The following is a 24892-nucleotide window of genomic DNA, read 5'->3' on the forward strand; positions in this document are numbered from 1 at the left end:
TGTGAAGGGCAGTGTCCACCATCGGCTGCCACTCCGACCTTTTCAGCTGCCAAATGCTTAACTGCAATCCTAGATATTTGCATGGGAAGGTGACAATCTTCTAGGGCAACGCCGACTTCACAATCTCCTCGTCCTCAGGCTCCGCCCGAATCATGATAGCCGCAGATTTGGCAAAATTCACTCTAAGCCCAGATGCTACTCCGAAGATGGTAAGTGTTTCTTTGACAAACAGGAGATCCGGCCGTGTGGGTTTGATGAAAAGAACCACATCATCAGCATACAGGGACAGTCGCTGCACTGGGCTACATCCATTGATGGTACTCATCACTCCAGCCTCATGTGCCTTGATACTGATATGCATAAGTACATCCATGGCAATAACAAAGAGTAAAGGTGAGATCGAGTCCCCTTGCCTCAGGCCTTTAGCATGCATAAAATTGTCGCCTGCACAGCCATTAACGATCACTCTGGAGCTAGCTGTAGTAAGAAGAGTTGCGACCCAAGAAATCCACCGCTCTGAAAAACCTTTGGCTCTTAACACTTCAAACAAGAACGGCCACGCCAAGGAGTCAAAGGCTTTAGTGATGTCGAGCTTGAGCAACACTCCTTTTGCTTTCCTTCTATGCATCAAACGTGCCATTTGCCTCACTAGAAGGAAATTATCATGCAAGCATCTCCCCTTGATGAATGCTGACTGGTTCACCTGGACAAGTTCCCCCATGCGCGGTCTAAGTCTCGTTGTAAGAAGCTTAGATGCAATCTTGGGCATGCTGTGCACAAGGCTAAGCGGCCGGAAATCAAAGACCGAACACGCATCTAGAGACTTCGGCAGTTGAGTGATCAAAGCTTGGTTTAGCCGCCCAAAACCCCTACCATTCACAAGGAAAAGCTTATGAATTGCAGCAATGAGATCTGCCTTGATAACCTCCCAAGCTTTTTGAAAGAACAAGCCAATGAACCCGTCCGGACCCAGTGCCTTGTCCGAGGGTAAGTCCTTGATGACTGCCCAAACCTCCTCCTCTGTAAACATACGGTCCTACTCCGAGAGGTCAACGTGAGCAACTCCAAGACCCTCCAAATCGAGCATGAACTCTCGAGCTACGTCCTTGCCCAACAAATTCTTGTAAGCATTGTAAAAGGCTTCATCCTTGCCTTTCTGATCAGTGATAGTGCCCCCCTCCATGCTCAAAGAAGGTATGTAGTTCTTCATTCGCCTCCCATTAGCCACCAAATGAAACAATTGCGTGTTAGCATCCCCTTCTTGAAGCCATGTTATTCTCGACCTTTGTCTAGCGATGGTCCTCTCTAGGGATGCCAACCCTAGCACAAGTTGCTTCAGCGTTCTTCTAAGCCATCTTTCCTCCTCCGTAAGCCTACGGTTTTCCTGAGCGCAGTCGAACCGCATGATAACGATATTCGCTATGGCAATCTGCAGCTTGATATTTCCAATCTCCCTTTGACCCCATGCGGCAAGAGCTCTAGCTGTGTTGCGCAGCATGATATCTAGCCGCATGAAAGGTTCCGTGATGCCGGGGTCACAAGTCCAAGCCTCCTTCACGACGTCCAAAAATCCATCCATTTTGACCCAAAACTTCTCAAAACGGAACCTCCTTTTATAATGCATAGGCTCATGGAGTGTGAGATGCAAAGCGCAGTGGTCCGAGTACTCGGTGGACAAAGCTTGCAGCAAACATTCCGGGTGATCAAGTTCCCAGTCAACAGAAACGAACGCACGATCAATCTTGGTTAGCGTGGGCGTCTCCCTTTCGTTACTCCACGTGAACTTGCGCCCATGCAAAAAGAGCTCCTTGAGCACATTGTTGTCCACAAAACGCTTGAACTTCCCCATCATTCTCCGATCTAAGTTCGGGTTGTTTTTGTCCGCCGCGTAAAGGATAAGATTGAAGTCACCAATCACTAGCCATGGACCCGGGCATAGTGATCTTCTCTCCGAAAGCTCATTCAAGAAATTTATTTTTTGCTCATCCTCCTGCGGCCCATATACTACGGTTAACCACCAAGGTGTCCCCTCCTTAGGCGAGACAAAACCCGTGATGCAATGTGAGTCATTGACAAAGTTCGTCACAAGCACCCTTGTGGTGTCCCAAGCCACAAAAATGCCACCTCTCGTCTCCGACGTCGGTAAGTAAGTAAAACCATCATAGTTCGGTCCCATGCATTGCAAGATTACATAAATGTTCACTTCCTCTAGCTTAGTTTCTAATATACATACAATCGCCGCACGAACAGAGTCCACAAAGCCTCTTAGTGCCTTCCTCTTGGCCGGGTTGTTAAGGCCTCTAACATTCCAACACGCCAACTCCAAGGCGTTGAAAGACATCGGACAAGGATGACTCCAACACCATCGAAGCCCTCGCACCTACTGCGCCATAATAGGCTCGTCCATCCCTGCCTCCCCTGCCAGATTGAGCGGTATTGCCTTCCCAAAGATGGCGGCGATGGCCCTCAACTGTGGCTCCTGAAGCGGCGAGTCGAAAACCGTACGCAGCTGACCTAGCGCGTCCTCTGAAACGGCCAAATCATCACAGTCAAAGCCCAACGTCTTGAGCAGCACCGCTTCGGCAGCCGAAGCCTTAGTCTTCCTGGATCCACCGGAGCAAACAGACCGAGTCGTGCGTCGCGGTGTGAACGGATCTTGTCCAGTCCTTACTCCTCTTAGTCCTTCGAACTCCTTAAGGAGTGGCGGCGCAAGTTTCTTAAGCAACCCGACGCAAAAAGTTTTGATGTTTCCAAGCGCGGCAATCTCCTTGGCCGAGAGATGCCCAGCATGGCGCTGCGACACATCCACACAGTCCACCGCGCCAAAATCGCCACTCAAAATCTCCTGCATGCATTGTACGTAGTCACATCCGTGCATGCAATGGCGGGTTGCAACTCCTGTAGCTCAGGACCCACCACAGGCGCATCTACATGCAGACCCACCTCTCCTGTCTCTGTCGTTAGCTGCAGCAAATCATCCAGCGGGGCCCATCCATCTGCAACTTTGTCGGGCACCGCAGGGGAATCCTCGCGCCGTCCTGGTCCGGCGCAGCCCCAACAGGCCGGTCCACCGCCAGTCCCTCAGGTGCGCCCTGATTGGCCGAAATCGCAACCCCCAACGCATCAACCAGGCTAACGGACTCCAGCAATCGCTGCTGCCTCGGGATCCCCTGGGGCCTCGCTGCCAGCCCGTGGCTGGCTCGCCTCCTCCCCCACTTTATCCACTTTATCAGCCGCCTCGGGATCTGCCTCTGTCTGGATCAGCAACTGGGGCTCGGTATTGGCTGGCCCGTGATCCGCGGTCCTTCCATGGTCAAAAGCCACCACCGCAAGTCCGCTTGGCGCCACCTGCGCAATCCTCGACATCACCGCAGCGGACGGGGGAGTGGCCCCACCGTCCCTGCCCGGATCTTCTGTGGCAGCATGCGCCACAGGAGGCACCAACACGGCCTCTGCAGCCATCTGTCTGCTCTCTCCAGCCCCGGTTGCCACCGCGGTGACCACCGGCGTGCGCGTCTTCGCCACCGTGCCTTGATCCATAGGTGGAATCCTCCAGTCCGACGGCCCGATACGCCCCATCAAGGCATGCATGCTGCCACAGACTAATCCATCTCAAATCGTTTCAAGTTGTAATCTCAGAAACAAATCAGCCACCAGTCTAGGAGCGTACGAGACCAGCCTCCTAAAAAAAGCGCCCGAGACCAGCGCATCGCAAGCCAGCTTCCATGCTGTAGCCGCTGGGGTGTCGCTGGGCTGCCTTTGCCGCCGCTGGAGATCCGACGGCCGTGTTTCCCTCCATATCCGCCTTCATTTGATCGTGTCGATCATGACGCTGTTTCTCTCTCTCCATGAAGCGCACGACCGGCGATTAGCAGCATCAAGACCGTGTCTCTCTCCATTAAGCGCACGGACGGCCACGCAGATGACCAGTACCTTCACGTTACGTACCAACACCAGCTTGTCCATGGTTTCAAACTATGGATTAAATCCAAAAAGATGAAACGGTCTGGATTGGTTTGGTTGGAAACTACACCTAGCTTGGTTCAGTTTGGATTCTAGACCTCAATATTTCGATTGGGTTGGATTGGTTGCTGGAAGGTTAGTCAAATAGTTTGGCCTGGTTTCAATCTGGATTTGAAACTATTCCCGGGGTTACCTGCTACCGAACGCAGCGCTGGCTCCCAGAGAAGCTGGCCACTTTTGGAAGCCAGCGGACTTCCGAACAGGCCCCAAGTGCAGCTAAAAACGGGCCGAGCTAAAGCTGGCTAGCGCTAGGTTCAGCTGAAAACAGGCCGAGCTAAAGATTGCCCCCCGAGGTTGAGCCGAAAGTACACAACAAGCGTTCTTCTATGTATGCTTTAAATCACAACGGTGTGCAGAGCAGTGCTCAAAACACGTCAAAATTTTCAAAAAAGAGAGTAAATCAGCAATATTAACTTCCAATGAAATCAGACAGCGATTCAGTCAGACTGCAGATTGGGCACTGTGCCTAGCGAATCTCCCCATTCGCTATCGTCTTGACCTTGCATACTCCAGCCGAAGTTGTGAATGGAACATCTTTGTAGCACGCCACCAGCTCACCGTTGCTGTGCAGATCAGCGGACAACTTCTCCCAGGTTTTGCTTTTGGCATTAAGAGAAGCCTCGGGCTCACCAGAGAACCCGGCAAAGGTCACCCTCTCCCCAACAGCAGCGGATTCTGGAGGCTCAACCAACTCAACCTAAAATTTCAAATGTCAGTTTCCACAAACCAAAGTGGCTGCCACTGTGCATTCATGATGATTTATCAAACAAAGAGCACACGAGAGCCAAACGTTCCTTACCTTTGTATGGTCCTCATTCGATGCGGCCAAAACCATAGCATGTGATTTTATACCGCGCATTGCCACCGGTTTAAGATTGCAGAGCACACACACTTTCCGGTTCTGCTCATTCGTACCATAAATTGCAAATTAGGGAGGTAGGACCAATCAGCATACCAATCTCGCGACTACAAATGATACTAAGAAAGACAGACCTGCATTTCTTCAAGAGGGATGAATTTGACAAGGCCGCTAACCACTGTTCTTGGTGCCTCTTCTCCAACATCGATCTCTTCTACGTAAAGTGAATCAGCATCTGGATGCTTCTCTGCTTTTCTGATAAGCCCTACACGAATATCCAGCTTGGCAACTGAGACTTCCTCTGCTGTCTTTGATTTCGAACCACCAGATTGTTTCTTCTTTGAACTTCCCTCTGATACAAAAGCAAGAGAAGAAAACTGGCCAGTGAATTTCTAAAGTTATGAAACTGGTTCAGCAGAAGGTAACTCAAGAGCGCTTCAAACATAAGAAAGACGGCGCACTCTGCACCAGTATTTTCAGGAAAACATACAAATTGCACACAATTGAGCCACAAAGAGAAGCCTGTTTATAGATTGCCACAGAAAAAAAAAACTGTTATCCCATGTAATTCACGCAAAAATATATAGCAAGAATTTCGTAAGTACCAGATAATTTTGTGCCCTTGAGCTTTTCAGCAACTTTCTTGGCCTCGGCTTCAGCTTGTTCCTTCAAGATCCTTTCAGCTTGGCTGCCAGCGAATTTAATCCTAAACGCCTCGACTTGTTCATCTTTCTGCATTATTTCAAAGTTGCGAAATATAAAAGCATGGCCAACTAACAAATTTCTTCTATCAAAATGCAAATACGCACCAGTTCCTTAAATAGAGGGACTGGCTTCCCTATTTTATGTCCCGCTGATACAAAATCCCAGGGTCTTTTTGCCTTGGCAGTTTCTCCTTTATCATCACAGAATGACAGATCTTCATCTGGGGACATATTTAATTGGTGCAGCACCTTAAGAAAGAAACATAAGAGTAAGCTCAGGCAAAGGGGGTCTATTAATAGAAACTCTGAAACATGAAAATGAGGATTATACTTCTCTAGAAAAGGAAGGCATAAAAGGCTCCAGCAGACAGGAAAGGAGATAGACAACACCAACTGAAGTTTTCATTACGATGGCACAGGTTGCTGGATCTTCCTTATAAAGCCTCCAAAACTGGCTCTCCTGTATTCAGCAAAGCAAAGATAAGATATAACAGTGCTATTTAAAAACACAAATGGAAAGCAAGACAAAGAAATATATTTACTTGCAAATATGCATTTCCATCACTAGAAATCGCCATCGCACTCTTCAGTCCTTGTTTCAGTTTAACCTGTAGCGAAAGGAGTGAGCATTCTGTTTTAGATCCTTGTAGCTGGCACAATGAAATAACATAAAACTAGAGAGATAATGCAGGAACTTGTGCCATTTCACATGGTTCAAGTAAATTAATTACCTTCTCCATTGCTTCAAGATATTGTTCAACCCATTTATTAGTTTTTTCAGCAAGTGCATTGGTCAATGGATGTGACTCCGCATTAGGAGCATCAGGTATGATGGAGTCGTATCCGCCTCCTACCAGAAAAGCAGATCAAAAATCAACTTAAACAAAAGTGTGGAAGATAAGGAATGATGATATAGTATGGCAGCGAATCACAGATAATCAAGATAAATTCTAAAACAAAGAAATCAACTGATAATCCTTCTAGACAGTTAGATGTCAGGTGCAAGATTCTCCAGTGACTAACCAGCTGGTTTGGCAACAAAGCTTAGCACACGGTTGATGAAGTTTCCTAGGTTGTTCAGCAACTCACTGTTCAATTTAGCTTGTAAATCAGCCCAAGTGAACAGTGTATCTGATACCTGAACACCCAAAACAGAAAAATATTGCAATGAATGCCATTATCAGATATTTTAAATCTATTGAACAAAATGTCTATACAAACCTCAGGGCGGTTCATAAGCAGGTAGTATCGCCATACTTCAGACGGAATATTAGTAGTCTTCGCATCATTGCCAAAGACACCAATACCATGACTCTTGGAAAATTTTCCTATAGATGTGAGGAATATTTAGCTATTATCAAGGGAATAAACATACATAATGTGTCAATATCACATATGAATCTACTTCAGAGTAGTTTGAATCAGGCCCATGCATAACAGTGTCTTGATCTTGCTGGAACATATCTTAGTCCATAGACATATGTTTAGCCAAGCAAAAAGGATAAACAAACTAGAGTGCCATAACGGCATAACCAGATTTCTTCAAACCATTCATCCAATTTCATGTTAATATTCTCTGGTGGCAGGAGAACAAGGGAGCAGTGAGCATGACCCATAATGAAAACAGGGCCCATTGCTAAATACTCCCTCCGTTCCTAAATATAAGACATTTTAGAGATTCCACTATGGACTACATCCGGATGTATATAGACATACTTTAGAGTGTAGATTCACTCATTTTGCTCCGTATGTAGTCTATAGTGAAATCTCTAAAAGGTCTCATATTTAGGAATGGAGTACAAAGCAATAATATACGAACACAAACCCACACAGCTAGTCATTCTGGGCACCTGTGAAGAAAGAGAAGTGTTGAGGCTTGAGAAAGGTGTCGACTACTTCTGCAGCATGAAGTGCATCACAATGCACCACAGCACACAGTGCAAGCATGGGCCAAATACTGGGCAGTGGGCAATATGTTCTGGTAAAAGGAATTGTACTTCGGGAAGCCCAGGTCGATGAGCCTCTGCAATTGCAGGGGGTAAGAGCAACTCTAGCAGACCCCGCATCCGGCCCCGACCCGCAAAATAACCCCCAAAATGCGGGTACGGGCCGGAAAGCCTGCCCGACCAGACCCCGCATCCCGCCCCGGCCCGCAAAAATTTTTAGGGGGCGCGGCAAATTCCCGACCCCAACCCGGGAAAATGCGGGTTTCGCCCCCGCGGCTGCGGTGCCCTGCATCACAGAGAAGCAGTTGGCGGGAGGGACATTTCAGCCCCGCGCTCTTTTCCCCCTCCTTCTGCCGCCGCCCACCCTTGCTTCCGCCCGCCCGCCGCCGGCGATTCCGGCCATATCTGCGGGCGGAATCGCTCCGCGGGGCCGCCCACACCCTCCCGCGCCGGTGCGCTGCACCGCCCCTCCGGATCCGGCGAGAAGAGCCTCCCCCGTTGCCGCCGCCGCTGGGGATCGACCACCGTCGAGCGCACCCCCCTCGTCGCCGCCTGGGATCACCCGCCACCGGTTAGTCTCTTTTTTGTGATTTTTGCGAGCTGTGTGGTAGATTGACGCGCCGGTGTGCGTGTAGATGGAGTTGACCCCGTGCGAGAAGTTCTTGCTATCCGATTCGGACAACTCGGATGTGGAGACCATGCTTGCGACCTTCCGGCAGCAAACATTAGTCATGGCGCTTGCCATGAAGGAGCATGAAGACGAGTACCGGAAGAGGAGGCGAGGATCTACTGTCGGGCGTCTGTGCATTCCTCGGAATCGCCATCTTGGGAACGAGATGTTGATGCAAGATTATTTTGCGGAGAATCCTACCTATCCTGCACACCTCTTCCGCAGAAGGTACCGAATGCGCCGATCCCTCTTTGTGAAACTTGTTGAAGCTTGCGAGGCAAATTGCCGGTATTTTACCCAAAGAAGAAATGCCGCGGGCTTAAAGGGATTTAGTGCATATCAAAAAATCTCCGCAGCGATGCGGGTGATTGCATATGGCGTTCCGGCTGACTATGCCGATGAGTATCTTCGCATTGGTGAAGATAGCACAATTGAGTCTGTGCGTAGATTTGCGAAAGTGATCGTCCGTGTCTTTGGTCCTGAGTATCTTCGGGCACCCAATGAAGATGACACAAAGAAATTGATGGCAGCTAATGAGAGGAGAGGTTGGCCTGGCATGCTAGGTAGCATTGATTGTATGCATTGGAATTGGAAAAATTGCCCCAAGGCTTGGCAAGGAATGTATTGTGGCAAGTCTCGTGATGCAACAATTGTGCTAGAGGCCGTTGCATCCGAGGATTTATGGATTTGGCATTGCTTTTTTGGTATGCCGGGCACTCTCAATGATATCAATGTTTTGCAACGCTCTCATTTGTTTGCTAGGCTTGCTAGTGGTGATGCTCCTGCTTGCAACTACACTATCAATGGGCATGAATACACAAAGGGGTACTATCTTGCAGACGGTATATACCCTCCTTGGTGCGCATTTGTCAAGAGCATCAAAGAACCCAAAACAAAAAAACAATGTGAATTTGCAAGGGTGCAAGAGGCAGCCCGAAAAGACATTGAAAGAGCATTCGGTGTTTTGCAATCTAGGTTTGCCATTGTCCGTGGTCCTGCTCGTTTTTGGGATAAGAAACCTTGAAGAACATCATGACATGCTGTGTTATTCTGCACAATATGATTCTTGAAGATGAGAGAGGAATGAACTTAGAATTCTTTTACGACAATGTGGGTAGCCGTGTCAAACCAGCAAGAGACCCAAACCGCATTAGAGTTTTTCTTCAGACATACAAGGAGATTGAAAATGCAGACACACACTTTCAACTTCAGGAAGATCTCATTGAGCACCATTGGCAAAGGGCTGGACAGTGACTAATTTTTGTATTCATTTGTATTTGTATTCATGACAAGTGACTAAGTTTTGTATTTGCATTATTTAAGTTTGCTACGGTGATTTGAATAATTAATTGTAATGCGGATGATTATTGTTTTATGTTCGATTTGAATAATTCAGTTTGTTTTCGATTGTTGAATTATGTTGGATTTGATTTTTGCGGGCTGATGATATGCGGGATGCAGCGGCGCAAAGAGCAGACCCCGCATAGCCGACCCGTAAAATAGCATATTCCGCGAATATGCCTTTTTACGGATCCGTTTGGGGGGTCTGCATCTGTGCCAGCCCGAGCCAGCCCGCAAAAGCTGTTTTGCGCGAACTGCAAACGTGTTTTGCAGGTCGGCGGGATGCGGGGTCTGCTAGAGTTGCTCTAAACAGAACGGGTATTTCTTTGGTGTAAATAGATGTAGCCGGATATGCTTTACTCATAAATCTCTAGAAAGCATAGGAATTTCAGCTCAAGTAAATAAGAAAGCAATAACCAAGTATGAATGACTAGCATGAACTATGCACCAATCAAGCGTTAGGTTCAAACAAAAATGCGGAAAGTACCTGCTTCATAGTTCAAATATTCAGTAACACTTATGGTCTTCATCATTGTCCAGTTTTCACCAGTTCCCAGTAGTGTTGAAGGGAACATGACCTGAAAGTTACCTTTAAACAAATAAGTACTCCATGGGAAAAAAGTACAGGCATTAAAAGAAAGTCAGTATACACATATGCTATCCATACATTTCAATACAGCTCGCATCAGACTGGCTTCTTAAAGGACTTTTTTCGATTTCTGAAAGAACTAATTACTTGAAACGAAAGCAACCTTTTATGAGGTATAACAGAAAATTCGTGCCGGAATTAGCTAAAGCACATCAAATGCAACTGGCCCTTACATACATGGATTTGTGTGCTTGTAGCTCTTGCGTGATTGATTTAACCATTGGTTATAAAATAAAACAAAATATCCTTATAAAAAATAATGTCAAACAATCACAGGACTCGACTGAATGGAGGGTCAAATATTCAGCAAGAAATCATAATTTGCATTTTTCAGTCGTATTTTGTGGTGAAAACAAATCCACTTGTGGCTGGAAGTACTATTGTCCTGACTTGGCAGTTAAACAAAACTTTATACACAAATATATGTGCTATGTTTGGATGGTATCCAAAACCTACCCTACAAATTATTTGGTCATGGCCAAAACTTTGTTATTTGGTTGGATGGCTGACACATTTTGGCTTGCCAATGCCTCTTTTGGTAACTCTAGTTCATCTTTCTTGCCATATTGCCCAACTCATGGGCAAGGAAAAGCTTGACCAAAATTTTGGCTAGTAAATTGTCTGGTATGTCTAACTTGGGCACAAACCAAACATGAAGCCAAATAACTACTAAATTTGTGCCAAAACAAACTTGAATAACTAAAGGAGATGTTCACCATATCATAGGCATCATACCGTGTGAAATGGCACATTATCTTTACCCATGAACTGGAACAACTCTACATTATCAGGATCCTTCCACCACTTCTCCCAATCAGGCGTATATGATGCTGTGATAGATATGTACCCAATTGGTGCATCAAACCAGACATAAAACACCTGCAAAAAAACAGAAATGAGATAAGATAAACGCATAACAGCAGAAATATATTCATATCTGATATGCCCAAACCTTGTCTTTATACTTCTCATGTGGAACAGGAACTCCCCATTTAAGATCTCTGGTGATACAGCGTTGCTTTAACCCTTCCTTCAACCATGCGTTTGTTGCTTGAATAGCATTTTGACTCCACATACCAGCTACTGAAGTGTTGTTAATATAGTTTACCAACTTATCACTCAATAGAGGAAGCTCCAGGAATAAGTGATCTGTGTCACGAATACGTGGAGCATTCTTACAGACCTACAAAAACAGAAACAGCACAGGAAAGCTCATCATATGCAGTTTCACGCGGCACACACCTCGTGTGCTCAGGTAAATCACAATGATACACCGAACACAACTAAATATGTTACAAAAAGTATTGTGTATGCTTACCTTACACTTTGGATCAATTAACTCAGTTGGGTTCAACAATTTGCTGCAGTTTTCACATTGATCACCCCTTGCTGCTTCATAGTTACAGCCTTCTGTCGGACATTTCCCCTCCACAAGCCTATCGGCTAAGAATCGCTCGCACGTGTCACAATAAAGCTGCAAAGCAGAAATTTTTTGCATAACAGAAACAACATGCGGAGATGAATATATGCAAGGTCGGGCAAGGAATTAGCTGTACCTGCTGCATGGTGTTCTCTGTGAGCCATTTGTTTTCCATCAATTTATGGAAAATTGCCTGGCAGACTTCTGTCTGTTCAGGAGCGGACGTCCGCCCAAACTTGTCAAACTTTATGTCGAACCACTTGTAGACCTCGTCATGGATAACATGGTACCTGCATTTTCAGCCGGGAAAGCTTACTACGAATAAAATGCTTTCATTATTCATATGAAGTATGGAAAATTTACTAACTAGGTGTATAGCATATCACAGGTTGATAACTGAAACTTTCGTGCGTACTTGTATGTGCGGCAATTCAAAGCAGTGTTGGATAGATTTCATAACTCCTGTACAAACAAACCAAAATTAAACTAAAAAGGCATCGAGAGGTGAAGGCTCTCTCACTTGTCGCAGATCTCCTTGGGCGAGCACTTCTCCTCCAAGGCCTTGGTCTCGGTGGCCGTCCCGTACTCGTCGGTGCCGCATATGTAGATGGCGTTGTACCCCCGCAGCCGGCAGTACCGCGCGAACACGTCGGCGCTGAGCACACCTGCAGAACGCGACCAAAATCGAAACCATCAGAGAAGATAAAACCGGGGGGGGGGGGGGGGGGGGGGGGGGGGGGGGGGGGGGGGGGGGGATAGCACAGTAGAAGGGATGCTCACAGCCGATGATGTTCCCCAGGTGCGGGACGTTGTTGACATAGGGCAAAGCGCTGGTGATGAGTATGTTGCGGCGACCGGGGATCGGAAGCTTCGGCGGCGGCGGCGGTGACGCCATGGGGAGGGACGAGAGGGTTTAGCCGTTTAGGGTTAGGAGAATTAGCGATGGTTTTCTGTGAGTCGCTGTCTCGTTGACCCCATTAAACTATCTTTCCCAGGGCCGTTTTGGCTCTTGGGTGCGAGTAAATTGTAAAAAACCGCCACAATCGCGGACCTAATTCAGAAAACTACCACCTTTCAATTTTTTTTAAATAACCACCATCATTCTGCTGACAGTTTTCAAAAAACACTGACAGGTTACTAAACACATGTTAACAACGTTTCTGGCAGATGGGGCCCGATGTAAGTGATGATGTGGCACCGAAATCTCACGGTGTTTGGCCTGTATCGTAAGCTGCACATGGGACCCGCACGTCAGCCTCTACACTTCCTCCTCCACCAGCGTTGACAGGGGAAATAATCACGCCTGCATCCGACCGGCGCACCACCGGATTCAGCCGCCGGCCGGCTCGCGAGCCTCCGCCTCCGTGATCTCCCTCCACATCGTCTATCTATGCTCCTGCATGTGAGCCGCAGCTGCGGCCATGGCCAGGCACGGGGGCGCGAGCAGCCACGCAAGGGCACGAGCAAGTGCAGCGGCCACGGCTACGCACGGGGACGCGCGCAGCAGCAGCAGCAGCCACGCACGGGGGCACGAGCTGCAGCACCGGCCACGCCCGGGCGCGCGAGCAGCAGCACCGGCCGCGCCCGGGCACGCGACCATCAGCAGCGGCCATGCAAGGCGGCACGAGCTACCACCTGCTACAGAGTACGTGCACGCCGCAGCGATGGCAGGAACGCGAACTCTGCCCAGCGCCCCGACTACCCCGTGGGCGCCCTGGTCCGACGCCGAGATCCCTCATGAGGGCCATCTCCTTCCCCCATATTTCGCCGTTAACCGCGACCTCCCGAGCACCATGGCCGAGAGCACGAGCTCTTGATCTGCCCCGCGCCCCGACTACCCCATGGGCGCCCGGTCCGGCGCCGCCTCTCTGCCCGCGGCCGCGCTACCTCGCACTCAGGTCACTCGCAGCCCATTCCTACACTGCCACCGCCGGTGTTGTACTGCTGCCACCGGCGAGCTAGGCGGCCGACGGGATGCCCTCTAGGTGTTTGAGGAAATTACTCAACAGGACCTAACGTCCGTCTCCTCACTCTGTTTGGCCTATGCCACGTTGACCTGACAATGGGACCTACCCGTCAGATTCGTTCTCAAACGGCTCTAATCGATCGATCAGTGTTTTCTGAAAACTGTCAGCACAATCGTGGCGGTTATTTGAAAAAAACTCGAAAGGTGGTGGTTTTCTGAATTAGGGTCCCCAATTATGGTGGTTTTTTGCAATTTATTCCTTGGGTGCATATGCTCCCTAATAAACAGTAAAATCAAAATTAATAGTAAATAAGATTTAAAAATTTTGAATTTTTTTCATAGATATTCTTGTTAGTGTAACAAGTGTGCTTGCTAATTTTCATGCGAAACGGAATGACGGTGCTTCTTCGGTGAAAAAGAAGTGTAACATTTGCCGGTCGACTTTTTTTTTTGCACAGATCAAAATACCTAAGCTTTCCTTCTAAAAATTTGCAGGTAGTGTTTTCGTATGACAATGATCACATCTATTTTTTCCTATTTTTTTGTCATTTGAAAAAATACATTTTTGATGGGCAGGAGCATATGCTCTCAAGAGCCGAAATGGATTTCCAGACATGCTCCATCCAATAGAACGAACCGGTGCTCCAGCCTTCAGACCAAGCAGTTGGAATCTTAAAGCTCCTCTTTTTGCACTCATGGTTAAAATGTTGAACTGAACATTTTTTTCAGACTACTATGATTCAAAGGATTTCATAAGGATTCTGGAGGATTATATTCCTATGTTTTTTTTCTATTTTTGTTGTTTAATTCATAGGATTAAATTCTATAGAAAATCCATTTCAATAAAATTTGTAGGGAAATTTCCATCCACTCAACCTTTATGCAAACAATTGTTTGTGTTTCCTTTGGTGTAATCAAACAAGTTTCGATAAATAAAAAACATATAGGATCTAAGTGGACATGTCGTTTCAATCATGGGGTTTTTTTCGAAATCACTAATTAAGAGTACTTCTTTCAAAGATCACTTCCACCTTACCAAGTTGCGACAGTGGCGCTGCATGTGCGCCACTTATTGCAACATCAGAGTTTCTCTTTTTTCGTAGATTTGTTTATTCAAAATGTTTAATCTCTTAAACCGCGTGTCGACCGTTTTCACCGTTGGATCCCTCGCGTCAAGATCTTCAAACTAGATCCCATATTGATAGGTTTCGACGAACTTTTTTTCACGAAAAAAATGAACCTGGGGCAGGTCTTTTTCCCTTTCCGAATAGGCACGCGTTTCTTCCCTTTTCGAGAGGCGCGGCCTCCACGAGAAGTAAACCTTCGCGAAACGAAAAAAATAAATGCATTTTTTCCATGCCTGTCGCGGAAGCAAATCCACGCCTCCATGAGAAGATAAATCTGTGCCTCTCGCGGAATGAAAAAAAAAACATGTTTTTTTCCTTTTCGAGAGGCACCGTGTATAAGCGTGAAACAGTTTGAGGGAAGACGCCTCTCAAGGGGCGATCGGTATATTTATAGCAGAGTTACAAGTCTTGGAGACCAAGAAATAAACCCTATACGCGTACATGTACAACCGTATGCAAACGGAATACGCGAGATTAGCTATACAAAGTTATACGTTAACATCCCCCCGCAGTTTGTGCGTTGGTCGAATGCATAAACTGTACCGAAAGTCCAAGAAGAGCTGAGTCGGTAAGCCCTTCGTCATGATATCGGCAAACTGTTGTGAGGATGGCACATGAAGAACCCGAATCTGACCGAGAGACACCTTCTCGCGAACGAAGTGGATGTCGATCTCGATGTGCTTCGTGCGATGATGCTGGACCGGATTACATGCCATGTAAACAGCACTGACGTTATCACAGAAGACAACGGTGGCGGACGGAAGAGGACGATGAAGCTCAAGAAGAAGTTGGCGAAGCCAACAGCACTCAGCCACGACATGTGCCACGGCTCTATACTCGGCCTCGGCACTGGAGCGAGACACCGTGGCCTGGCGTTTGGAGGACCAAGACACCAGGTTGTCACCGAGGTAGACACAGTAGCCAGAGGTAGAGCGTCGGGTGTCGGGGCAGCCGGCCCAATCCGCGTCAGAGTAGGCAGTGAGCGAGGCGGCCGGTGTGGAGTGGAGCTGTAGACCGAGGTCGAGGGTGCCACGAACATAGCGAAGAATCCGCTTGACGAGGTTGAGATGAGGTTCCCGGGGAGCGTGCATGTAGAGGCACGCTTGCTGGACAGCATGTGCAATGTCGGGGCGAGTGAGCGTCAGGTACTGAAGGGCCACGGCAAAACTCCAGTACTCCATGGCGTCGGTGACGAGGGGACCCTCGTCGGCGGAGAGCTTGCAACGGGTGTCAATGGGCGTGACACACGGATTGCAATCCATCATGCCAGCGCGCTGAAGAAGGTCGATGGCATACTGGCGCTGCGAGAGAAGCATCCCGGAAGCAGACCGAGAGACCGAGATCCCGAGGAAGTAAGTCAAGTCCCGGAGATCGGTCATGGAGAACTCCCGGTGAAGCTGGTCGGTGATGTGCTGGAGAAGCTCGGCGCTGGACGCAGTGAGGATGATGTCGTCCACGTAGAGGAGCAGGTAGGCCATCTCAGAGCCGCGCCGAAGCACGAACAGAGACACGTCGCTCTGGGAAGCCACAAAGCCCAGTCGATGAGTGTGATGAGCGAACCGCTGGTACCACGCGCGGGGCGCCTGCTTGAGTCCATAGAGGGACTTGTGGAGCAGGCAGACATGGTGAGGACGTGTAGGGTCGATGAAACCGGGCGGCTGCTCACAGTGAACAACCTCGTCGAGATCGCCATGGAGAAAGGCGTTCTTGACGTCCAGCTGATGAACCGGCCAAGCATGTGAGACGGCGATGCTGAGCACAACGCGGATCGTGGCCGGCTTGACGACGGGACTGAAGGTCTCGTCGTAGTCAATGCCAGGCTGATGCGAGGATCCACAGACCACCCACCGTGCCTTGTACCGAGCGAGAGCACCGTCAGCACCAAACTTGTGCTTGAAGATCCACTTCCCTGAAACAATGTTAGCACCAACCGGTCGAGGAACAAGAGTCCAAGTGCGGTTCTGAAGGATAGCATCGTACTCCTCGGTCATGGAAGCACGCCAAAGAGGATCCTGGAGAGCAGAGCGATATGTTTTGGGAATAGGAGAGATAGAGGAGTGTTCAGCCGAGAGATTAAGTTTATCAATGGGCTGAAAAATACCACGCTTGGCGCGAGTGAGCATGGTGTGAGTGTTGGTGGTGGAGGTGGTGCTGCCGTGAGAGCGACGAGGAGGGAGAGGGGGTGGTGGTGGTGGTGGAGAAGGGGACTGGGTGGGAGACGCGGACGGGGGCAGCGCGGGTGAGGCAGGCGCTGTGGCGATCGACGTCCGGGTGGAAAACCCCGAGCCATGCATGGCGGGCTGGGCCGAGGAGGCCGGCGCCATGTTGGGCTGGCCTGCGGGAGGCGCGAGACCGCGGGAGCCGGCTGCGTAGCGACCAAGTCGAGGAGAAAATCGAGATCGTCCGGAGACTGAGTGGTGCGAGTGGTGGCGAATGGAAAGGTGTGTTCGTCAAAACGACATGTCGCAAGATGATGATGCGGCGTGACGTTAAGTCGAGGCACCGATAGCCGCGATGTGATGCAGGATACCCAAGAAAGACGCTTGCGGTGGAGCGAGGGGCGAGTTTGTGAGGTGCCGTGGCGGACTGGTTAGGGTAGCATAGGCACCCGAAGACACGGAGGTCGGAGAAGGAAGGCGGTTTTTGGTAGAGGAGGGTATACGGGATCCGGAAGTCCAAGGCTTGGCTTGGACGGCGGTTAAGCAGGAAGGTTGCGACGGCAAGGGCCTCGGCCCAGTACGCAGGAGGCATATAAGCTTGGAACAGCAAGGTGCGAGTAATGTCGTTGAGCGTGCGAAGTGCACGTTCGGCCTTGCCGTTTTGAGGGGAGGTGTACGGGCAGGACATGCGGAGGTGTATGCCGTTGCGTGCAAGAAACTCGATGAAGGTAGAGTTAACAAACTCGGTACCATTATCGGTCTGGAAGGACATGACGGGGAGGTTGAATTGTGTGCGTGCGTAGGCGACAAAGTTGATGAGAATATCACATGTATCGGATTTCCGGTGAAGGGGAAACGTCCACATAAAATGAGAAAAATCATCAACAATGACAAGGTAATATTTGAAACCAGAATTACTAGCAACAGGTGATGTCCATAGATCGCAATGAAGTAATTGGAACGGAGCAACACAAACTGTTGATGATCTAGAAAAAGGTAAACGCACGTGCTTTCCAAGTTGACATGCATGACACACTTGAGTACTTTTATTACATGGAATAGCAAATTCTGAAGATAAATGTGACATAGAGTCACGACCGGGATGTCCTAAGCGACGATGCCATAGCTCCGATGCGGTGGTGGTGGCGACGAGTCCAAACGGAGAGATGGTGGGGTTGGTGTTGGTTTTGAACTCGTAGAGCGGTCCGGGGCTACCGTAGCGAATGATCTCGCGCCGAGTGTGCAGATCCTTAATAGAAAAATCACACGGGTCATATTCGACAGAAACAGAATTATCGATGGTAAATTGACGAGTAGAAAGGAGATTTTTGATAATATCTGGAACAACAAGAACATTGTTGAGGTAAAAGGTGTGACTAGGTGTGTGGAGAGTGACGTGGCCGGTGGCGGTGATAGGGAGGGGAACACCATTGCCGACAGTGACTCGAAGAGAAGGAGGAGGATGGGAGGAAGTGGAGAGTATACCAGGGTCGGAGACCATGTGTGAGGTGGCGCCGGAATCCATCACCCAGGCGCCCTGCATGGAGGAGCCGGCGGCAGAGGGCGCGGCGGTGGCGTTGAGGGCGGCGACGAGGGCGGAGCAGTCCCATAAAGGAGTCGGGACGGTGCCGGCGGGGTGGAAGGGCATCGCGGGTGGAGGCGGGTTGGTGCCCCAAGCCTGGCCATGCAGGGGCGCCAGCTGGGTCGTGTAGGCGACCTGGCCTGGGGGCACCCAGGTGGGCTGGCGAGACGGCGGTGTCGGGGCGGTGGACCGTGGGGCCGGCCCGAGGAGGCCGGCGCCCCCGGCGGGAGCAGCCGGAGCGCCGTAGGGGCGCCAGGTGGGCTGCATCTGCTGTGTCTGCCCCGTGTAGGGGTTGAAGCAGATCCACGGTCCGGCGCGCGGCGGCGGGGTAGGCAAGGCTGGAGTTGGCGGCACCCCCGCCGCCGTTCTTCTTCTTCTTCTTCGACCAACGGCCGCCTTGGCCGCCGTTGCCGCCGGAATTCCCACCGGTGGAGGAGCCGGTGGTGTTGCCGTAGAGGGCGACTTGGGACGGCACGGGGCCGCCCGGGGCGGCGTTGGCGAGCTGGTTCTCGCGGAGGAGAAGGATGGAGCATGTCTGCAGGAAGGTGGGGGCCGGAACCTGCATCGTGACGAGGATGGTGATGTCGGAGAAGCGGGGGTTGAGCCCCCGGAGACAGGTGAGGACCAGGGTTTGGTCGGTCACGGGCTGCCCCACGTCCGCGAGCGCGTCGGAGAGGGCCTTCAGGCGATGGCAGTAGGCGGTGATGGTGAGGTCGCCTTGGACGAGGGCCCGGAACTCCGCCTCGAGTTAGACGGCGCGGTGAGCTGATTGTCGAGGAAGAGGTTCCGGATCAGCGTGTAGGCCTCGTACGCGGTCTAATCTTGGGCCATGATTGTGTCGAGGATGTCCTCGCCGATGGAGCCGTAGATCCACGAGCGCACGACGAAGTCCTGACGCTGCCAGTCGGCCGTGCGGGCATCCGGCGGCGTGACGACGGAGATGTGGCCGGTGAGGTCGTACTTGCCGAGGAGGACGGTGATGAGCATACGCCACTTGGCGTAGTTGGACTTCTGGAGGTCGAGGACGACGGGGACATGTGTCTTGACGCTGGTGACATGGACGGCCTGGGACGCCGGCGAAGCGATGGATGGGATCATGGCCCCGACGGTCTGCGTCCCGAGCGTCGATGAGGTGGAGGCCCCGAGTCAGAGGAGGTGGAGGGGGAGGTCGACATGGCGGCGGCCTGGGGAGGGGAAAGGAGCTGCGGCGGCGCGGAGGGAGGATGGCGGCGGCGGCTTAGGGTTGGGTGGCGGCGGAAGCTAGGTTTTAGGACCTAGGGCTGATACCATATAAGTGTGAAACAGTTTGAGGGAAGACGCCTCTCAAGGGGCGATCGGCTCATATGTTTATAGCAGAGTTACAAGTCTTGGAGACCAAGAAATAAACCCTATACGCGTATATGTACAACCGTATGCAAACAGAATACGCGAGATTAGCTATACAAAGTTATACGTTAACACCGTGCCTCTCATGGAACCCAAAGAAGAATATATAATGTTTTTCCTTTCCGACATGCAAGACTGTGCCTCTCACTGAAGCAAATCCGTGCCCCCACGAGAAACCTGTGCCTCTTGCGGAACAAAAAAAAACATATTTTCCCTTTCCGAGAAGCACGACCGTGCCTCTCGCGGAACGAAAAACGCGTTTTTCAGCCCAAAAAATAAATCCGAAAAAATTTGGTCCAAATCCTAAGAAAAACCAATGGAAAACAGAAAAGCCAAAAAACAAAAAAAAATCATCTAAAAGCCAAAAACACGTATAGAAAAATAAAAATAAACAAAATCTGGTGGGATCGCCCAGAGCGCGGCACGCGGCGGCGTGCTCCCAGCCCACCTGAAGTTGCCCTTGTGGGGGCACCCGAAGGAGTATTCCTCAATTAATTGCTCTTGGGTTTTTTCAACCCTATGAATAGGAGTCATAGAAGCCATATAATCGCACGCAAAAAATAGGAGCCATGTATTGTATTGTAAAGGAATTCGGTTGAATTTCTGGAAATATATCATGGTGCACTGTCACTTATCCTTATTAATATTGTTTTTCTCAAACACAATATAATGTGTGCCATCATGTATTATTAGAACCAGTGAAAAGTTAAAAATCACAAAGTACAAACCTAAAGACCAAAAGGTAAAACTGAACAAGAACAAAAACACTAACAAAAGAACCTAACGACCCAAAAAAGAGTAGAAAACAACAAAATGAGGCCATAAAAACAAAAGACCACAGCAGCTTTAGCAATAGCCCTTCACGAGAAGATATCCACTTCGGTGCTTGAAGAACAACCGTGCATCCGAATGGTGCTTGTGGGTCGACTGATGCACTTGCCCTCAGTGCACATATTTAGGCATTTCAAATTATTCCAACAAAAAGGTATATGGACATGATGCGTAGAAAATAATGTACGAAATTTCAAATCCAAAGCCGAGACACGAGGATCTCATCGCGAGTCACCGGCAATGGTCACCACGGCTGCATTATGCAACCCCGCCATGCCGCCAGAACCCTTTAGGTGGCACCTTGTCCCCGTGGCGGCGGGCGCCGAAACGGAGGCCATTTGCGCCTCCATGACCCGACGCAAATCCGAAAAGGAGGTGTGGCGTGCCCGCCGCGCGAGGCTTCGGATGCGGTTTCAAGCGAAGGCGACTGCTGCATCCCTCGCGGCTCAGGCGCTCGCGACGCGGAGGAGGCTTCGATAGCCCGTGAGGCGGCGTCGAAGGAATACCGCCATGCCCACATAAGAAGCAGCTGAGGAGGGCGGTGAAGGCGATGGCAAAAGACCAAAGCCAGGCGGTCCGCGCCATGGCCGGATTGCCCCCCAAGCAGGAGAAAGGCAAGGACGGCGACGGATCGGACAACTCCGGCAGTGAGCAGATCCGACTAGATCCGTTCTGCGCCTTCGACCGCTACTGCCCCAAGGGCGACGGGAAGAGCAAAGGCAAGGGCAAGGCCGGCCATGGATGTAACTTCTTCGGTCATCGTTTTATTCGTAGTTTGTAGGGCATGTCAAATTTTGATAGTCAGATAGACATGCCTTCAGCCACGTACACCAATATGGATTTGCATGAGCTAATATGGATTTTAGTATTCGGTTTAGATGCATCCGGTTGTGGAGAAGCAATTTTGTGTGTTGCCCGGCCACTGTCCGCGGACACGCCTCGGTGCGTTCGTGGATGTTTTGGGACCTAAATTTGATACTTTTGGTTGTAGGTGCTCTAAGATGTTATGGATGTTTTTAATCCAAATCTGCCGAATCGCTCATGTTATGATCTTCTACATCCTAGATCTCTGTGTTCCGTCATTTGGACTTCCTAAAAAGTAAAGAAAAAGTACCCGCGGAAATGGGTTGATGAAAGGAATGGAAGTGATTGACACGGGAGCTCCTCTCAGTGTACCGGGATCGTTTGATCGATTTCCTTGATTTGATTGGGAGCTCCTCTCACTGTACAGGGATTGTTTAATCGATTTCCTTGATTTGATCGCTACTTAACGAGCGTGCAGTATGGTAAAGGTGAACTGTTTTTATTTTTTGATATACTACATACGGACTGAAACGAGTAGATAACACACTGAAACATGTCTATATACCGGCTCAGTCTTAAGATGACATGGCTGCTCAGTCTCTCGGAGGTGCTCATAGGGGTAGGGTGTGCGTGTGTGCGTTCATAGGGGTGAGTGTATGCATGTATGTATGGGCATTTACGTCTGTACTGTGTTAAAAAAAAGAAACGTGTCTATATACATCTGATTTAGAAGAAAAAATAGAACATTTTATTTGCTAGTTCTTGGTACTCTCCAGATAGCTTTGCTTTGTCTTCCCAAGCAAGGCAGGATTGCAGAACAGAGTTATCTACTACTCCCTCCATTTCATATTAGTTGTCGCTGAAATGGATGTATGTTTTCAGCGACCACTAATATGGAACGGAGGGAGTAGACCTGAGTCTAGATCACTGAAAAAAATAGCGCGCTATAAGCTATAGCGTATTGAAAATTACCTCGCTAAATATATCAGTGTACAACGTCTCGCTAATAGCACGCATATTTTAAGGTCGTCGCTATTTTGCTGTAGCGTGCTATTTTTTTCATTGGTCTAGATACTACTTTGAAGGATCTAATCTGATGATGACCGCACAATTGCAGCTTGACCTACAAATTAACGCCACTGTCAAGGACATTACCTCATAATGATTAAGCACTCAGAGATAAAGTCCATGCCACAATGGAGCGAAAAAGAAAGGCACTAATTAGATCATTAATACACTAGTACATCATGCGGTTTGGTCCATGTCACATTGCTAAAAGATGGGAGGGAGTCCATGTGTCCATGGTCCGTATGGTTTTCACTAAGTCCAGCATGAGCATTGCTGGAGCTTGATCTACAAATTAACCAGCTTGTGCATTATCACCTTTTCACTAAGAACCGATAAGGTTAAGTATCGTCCACATGTATAGGCTCGAACGGATGGAAGGAAAATGCACCGAGCCACTCAGAATGAATGGCTACATCATGTGGTTAGGTCCCGTGTCGCGTTGCAGAAGAATCATGTCCGTGATGCAACATTTTTTTGAGGGGTGTCTGTGATGGAACATTATTCGCGCTAGACAAGCATAAATGCACGATTAGTGGGTTAATCTTGATCTGACCATTAACAACTAGCACCCACGTCATCGATGTTTTGACCCAGATAAGTTGCCAACAACCTTTCTCCATACCTCACCCTGAGCTCAAACTGCGGTAATACATCTTCTTCATAAAAAAAAATCTTTGCTCCGAGAGGGGCGGACTTTCTAGTCTTGCTCAAGGGTTTTGTTTCATCAGTTTTTTTTGCGAACACGTAGAAGGCTTGCGTGCCGATGTATTAGAAGAAAGAAAATAGTACAAGGTGTCCGGCGGCAGGCCACGGTTACAGGGGACAATGCGACTGTTCCTGGCAGGTAACCAGAATGGGGTAGGAAGAAAGACAACGCCCTACAAAGCAGAGGAAACTATCTCCAAACATCAGCCAACCCTTTTGCTCCAAAAAATTTCCACAACCCGGCTTCCTCTTCGATACGCCGACATAGCTCCCGAGCCACGACCGCTAAGTGCTGGAAGACGCGGTTGTTGCGCTCCTTCCACAGCATCCACACGGTGAGGACGGCCACGGAGTCGAAACCCTTGCGCTGCACGCAAGGAATTAGATCACGACTATCGGCCACCATACGATGTTGTTTCATCAGTTTCGCTACACATACTAGAAATTACCCGCATTAGGGCATCTCCAACACCGTCCGGAATTACTTGACGATGGGCATCTCCAACGTCCGGAATTACTTGACGCTGAAAATTGGATGTATCTAGATGTCACGTCAAGTAATTCTGGATGGATGTAGTAAAAGATAAGTTCAGCTACTACAAACTGAGCCAAAATATGGTGAACTATGGAATTATGCTTCTTAAATCTAGTGAGCCATGTCACAAACTTTTAAATATGGTAAAGCATGCCGCTTTGCCATTAGTTTAAGGTAAAGTGTACATTCTGAAATTAGAGCGGCTCAATAATTAGGGCTCCTTTGATTCAAAAGAATTTCATGTAATTTTTAGAAGATTTGAATCCTTTTTTTTGCAGGTCAAGGATCTGAATCGTTAATTAGTAATTTTTCCCGCGATAGTATTTTGGTCTGCAGAATTGGGATCCTTATGATTTTTTTTCATATGATTTTATTTGTGCTTCATTTTGGAAAAAAATTATGTGCTATCAAACACACTTCAATCCAGTTTTATGTAGTACAAGAGGTCATGTCACTCCATTCCTCCATTTATCCTATTCTCACGTTTTGAGAAATCTGCAAATCAAAGAGGCCCTTATTTTTGTGTTGGCTGCCTGAAACATCTCCTCCATGTGAAAGAGAAAAAGGGAATTGTGTCGTCCCAATCTGTCCAGCTAGCGGGCTCTTCAAATCAGGTTTAGTAGTAAGCACACAACTAATCAATTATTCCAACATCATCCATGATTCTACATTTCTACATCTCGACAAGACAAGCTAGTCAGTGTGCTCCTCTTGCTAACTTCTTATCTTTCCTAGCTATCAGATGCCATCTGCATGTCAACAAACCAATAAACCCGCAAAAAGAAAAACAATAAGGGCATCTCCAACGCTGACCCGTAAATTTCCTCCCGCATCTGTTTACGGATAGGGGGACCAGTTCGCGGACATGAATTAGGGAGCCTGCCATCCAACACTACTCACATACATTTGAAACCGCATTTCAACAGACCGGGCGAAATTCATGCAAACCCAACGAAAGTCTCAAAGTTCGGATATAAAATAGCACAAAATCATCCATACATAGCATGTAAATAAGTCTAATATAACAATAGTTCAAATTCAACGAGATTAACCGGATGTTCAACAAGTTTTTCATAAATGGATCATGTCGTCCCATACATACTGCCCCTTTAGCTTC

The 24892-nt window shown here is 48.8% G+C and overlaps 3 protein-coding genes across 3 annotated transcripts; all 3 read right to left on the bottom strand.

Moving 5' to 3' along the window:
* Window positions 1-1036: 1036 nt before the first annotated feature.
* Window positions 1037-1849, bottom strand: LOC141021927 (uncharacterized). Its single transcript, XM_073497782.1, has one exon. The coding sequence runs from the start codon at window positions 1847-1849 to the stop codon at window positions 1037-1039; it is 813 nt and encodes a 270-aa protein (XP_073353883.1).
* A 2480-nt stretch (window positions 1850-4329) lies between these two features.
* LOC109745112 (probable methionine--tRNA ligase) lies at window positions 4330-12642 on the bottom strand. Its single transcript, XM_020304246.4, has 17 exons — window positions 12393-12642; window positions 12133-12277; window positions 11749-11902; window positions 11511-11666; window positions 11145-11375; window positions 10928-11071; window positions 10031-10121; window positions 6808-6914; window positions 6610-6724; window positions 6318-6436; window positions 6129-6194; window positions 5918-6046; window positions 5692-5835; window positions 5488-5614; window positions 5017-5234; window positions 4823-4924; window positions 4330-4720 (listed from the first exon to the last, which is right to left on the bottom strand). Exons 1-17 carry the CDS (start codon window positions 12505-12507, stop codon window positions 4490-4492), a joined length of 2394 nt encoding a protein of 797 aa, XP_020159835.1. The 5' UTR covers window positions 12508-12642; the 3' UTR covers window positions 4330-4489.
* A 1189-nt stretch (window positions 12643-13831) lies between these two features.
* On the bottom strand, window positions 13832-19544 carry LOC141021928 (uncharacterized). The gene is made up of 5 exons (XM_073497783.1): window positions 19275-19544; window positions 18873-19188; window positions 17918-18784; window positions 15350-16614; window positions 13832-13855 (listed from the first exon to the last, which is right to left on the bottom strand). Exons 1-5 carry the CDS (start codon window positions 19542-19544, stop codon window positions 13832-13834), a joined length of 2742 nt encoding a protein of 913 aa, XP_073353884.1.
* Window positions 19545-24892: the final 5348 nt, after the last annotated feature.

The sequence above is a fragment of the Aegilops tauschii genome, chromosome 4 (assembly GCF_002575655.3).
Source record: "Aegilops tauschii subsp. strangulata cultivar AL8/78 chromosome 4, Aet v6.0, whole genome shotgun sequence".
Taxonomy (NCBI): Eukaryota; Viridiplantae; Streptophyta; class Magnoliopsida; order Poales; family Poaceae; genus Aegilops; species Aegilops tauschii.

Bases quoted from the DNA above. Each gene is read 5' to 3' on its own strand.
- LOC141021927 (XM_073497782.1), bottom strand. From the start codon at position 1,849: ATGGGGAAGTTCAAGCGTTTTGTGGACAACAATGTGCTCAAGGAGCTC.
- LOC109745112 (XM_020304246.4), bottom strand. From the start codon at position 12,507: ATGGCGTCACCGCCGCCGCCGCCGAAGCTTCCGATCCCCGGTCGCCGC. The intron at 12,278-12,392 runs GTGAGCATCCCT...CGCGTTCTGCAG, and splicing joins CCTGGGGAACATCATCGGCT to GTGTGCTCAGCGCCGACGTG. The intron at 5,235-5,487 runs GTACTTACGAAA...CTTTTGTATCAG, and splicing joins CAAGGGCACAAAATTATCTG to AGGGAAGTTCAAAGAAGAAA.
- LOC141021928 (XM_073497783.1), bottom strand. From the start codon at position 19,544: ATGATCCCATCCATCGCTTCGCCGGCGTCCCAGGCCGTCCATGTCACC. The intron at 19,189-19,274 runs GCCCAAGATTAG...GTCTAACTCGAG, and splicing joins ACATCCTCGACACAATCATG to GCGGAGTTCCGGGCCCTCGT. The intron at 13,856-15,349 runs GTGTCTCTCGGT...ACTGTTTATTAG, and splicing joins TCCACTTCGTTCGCGAGAAG to GGAGCATATGCACCCAAGGA.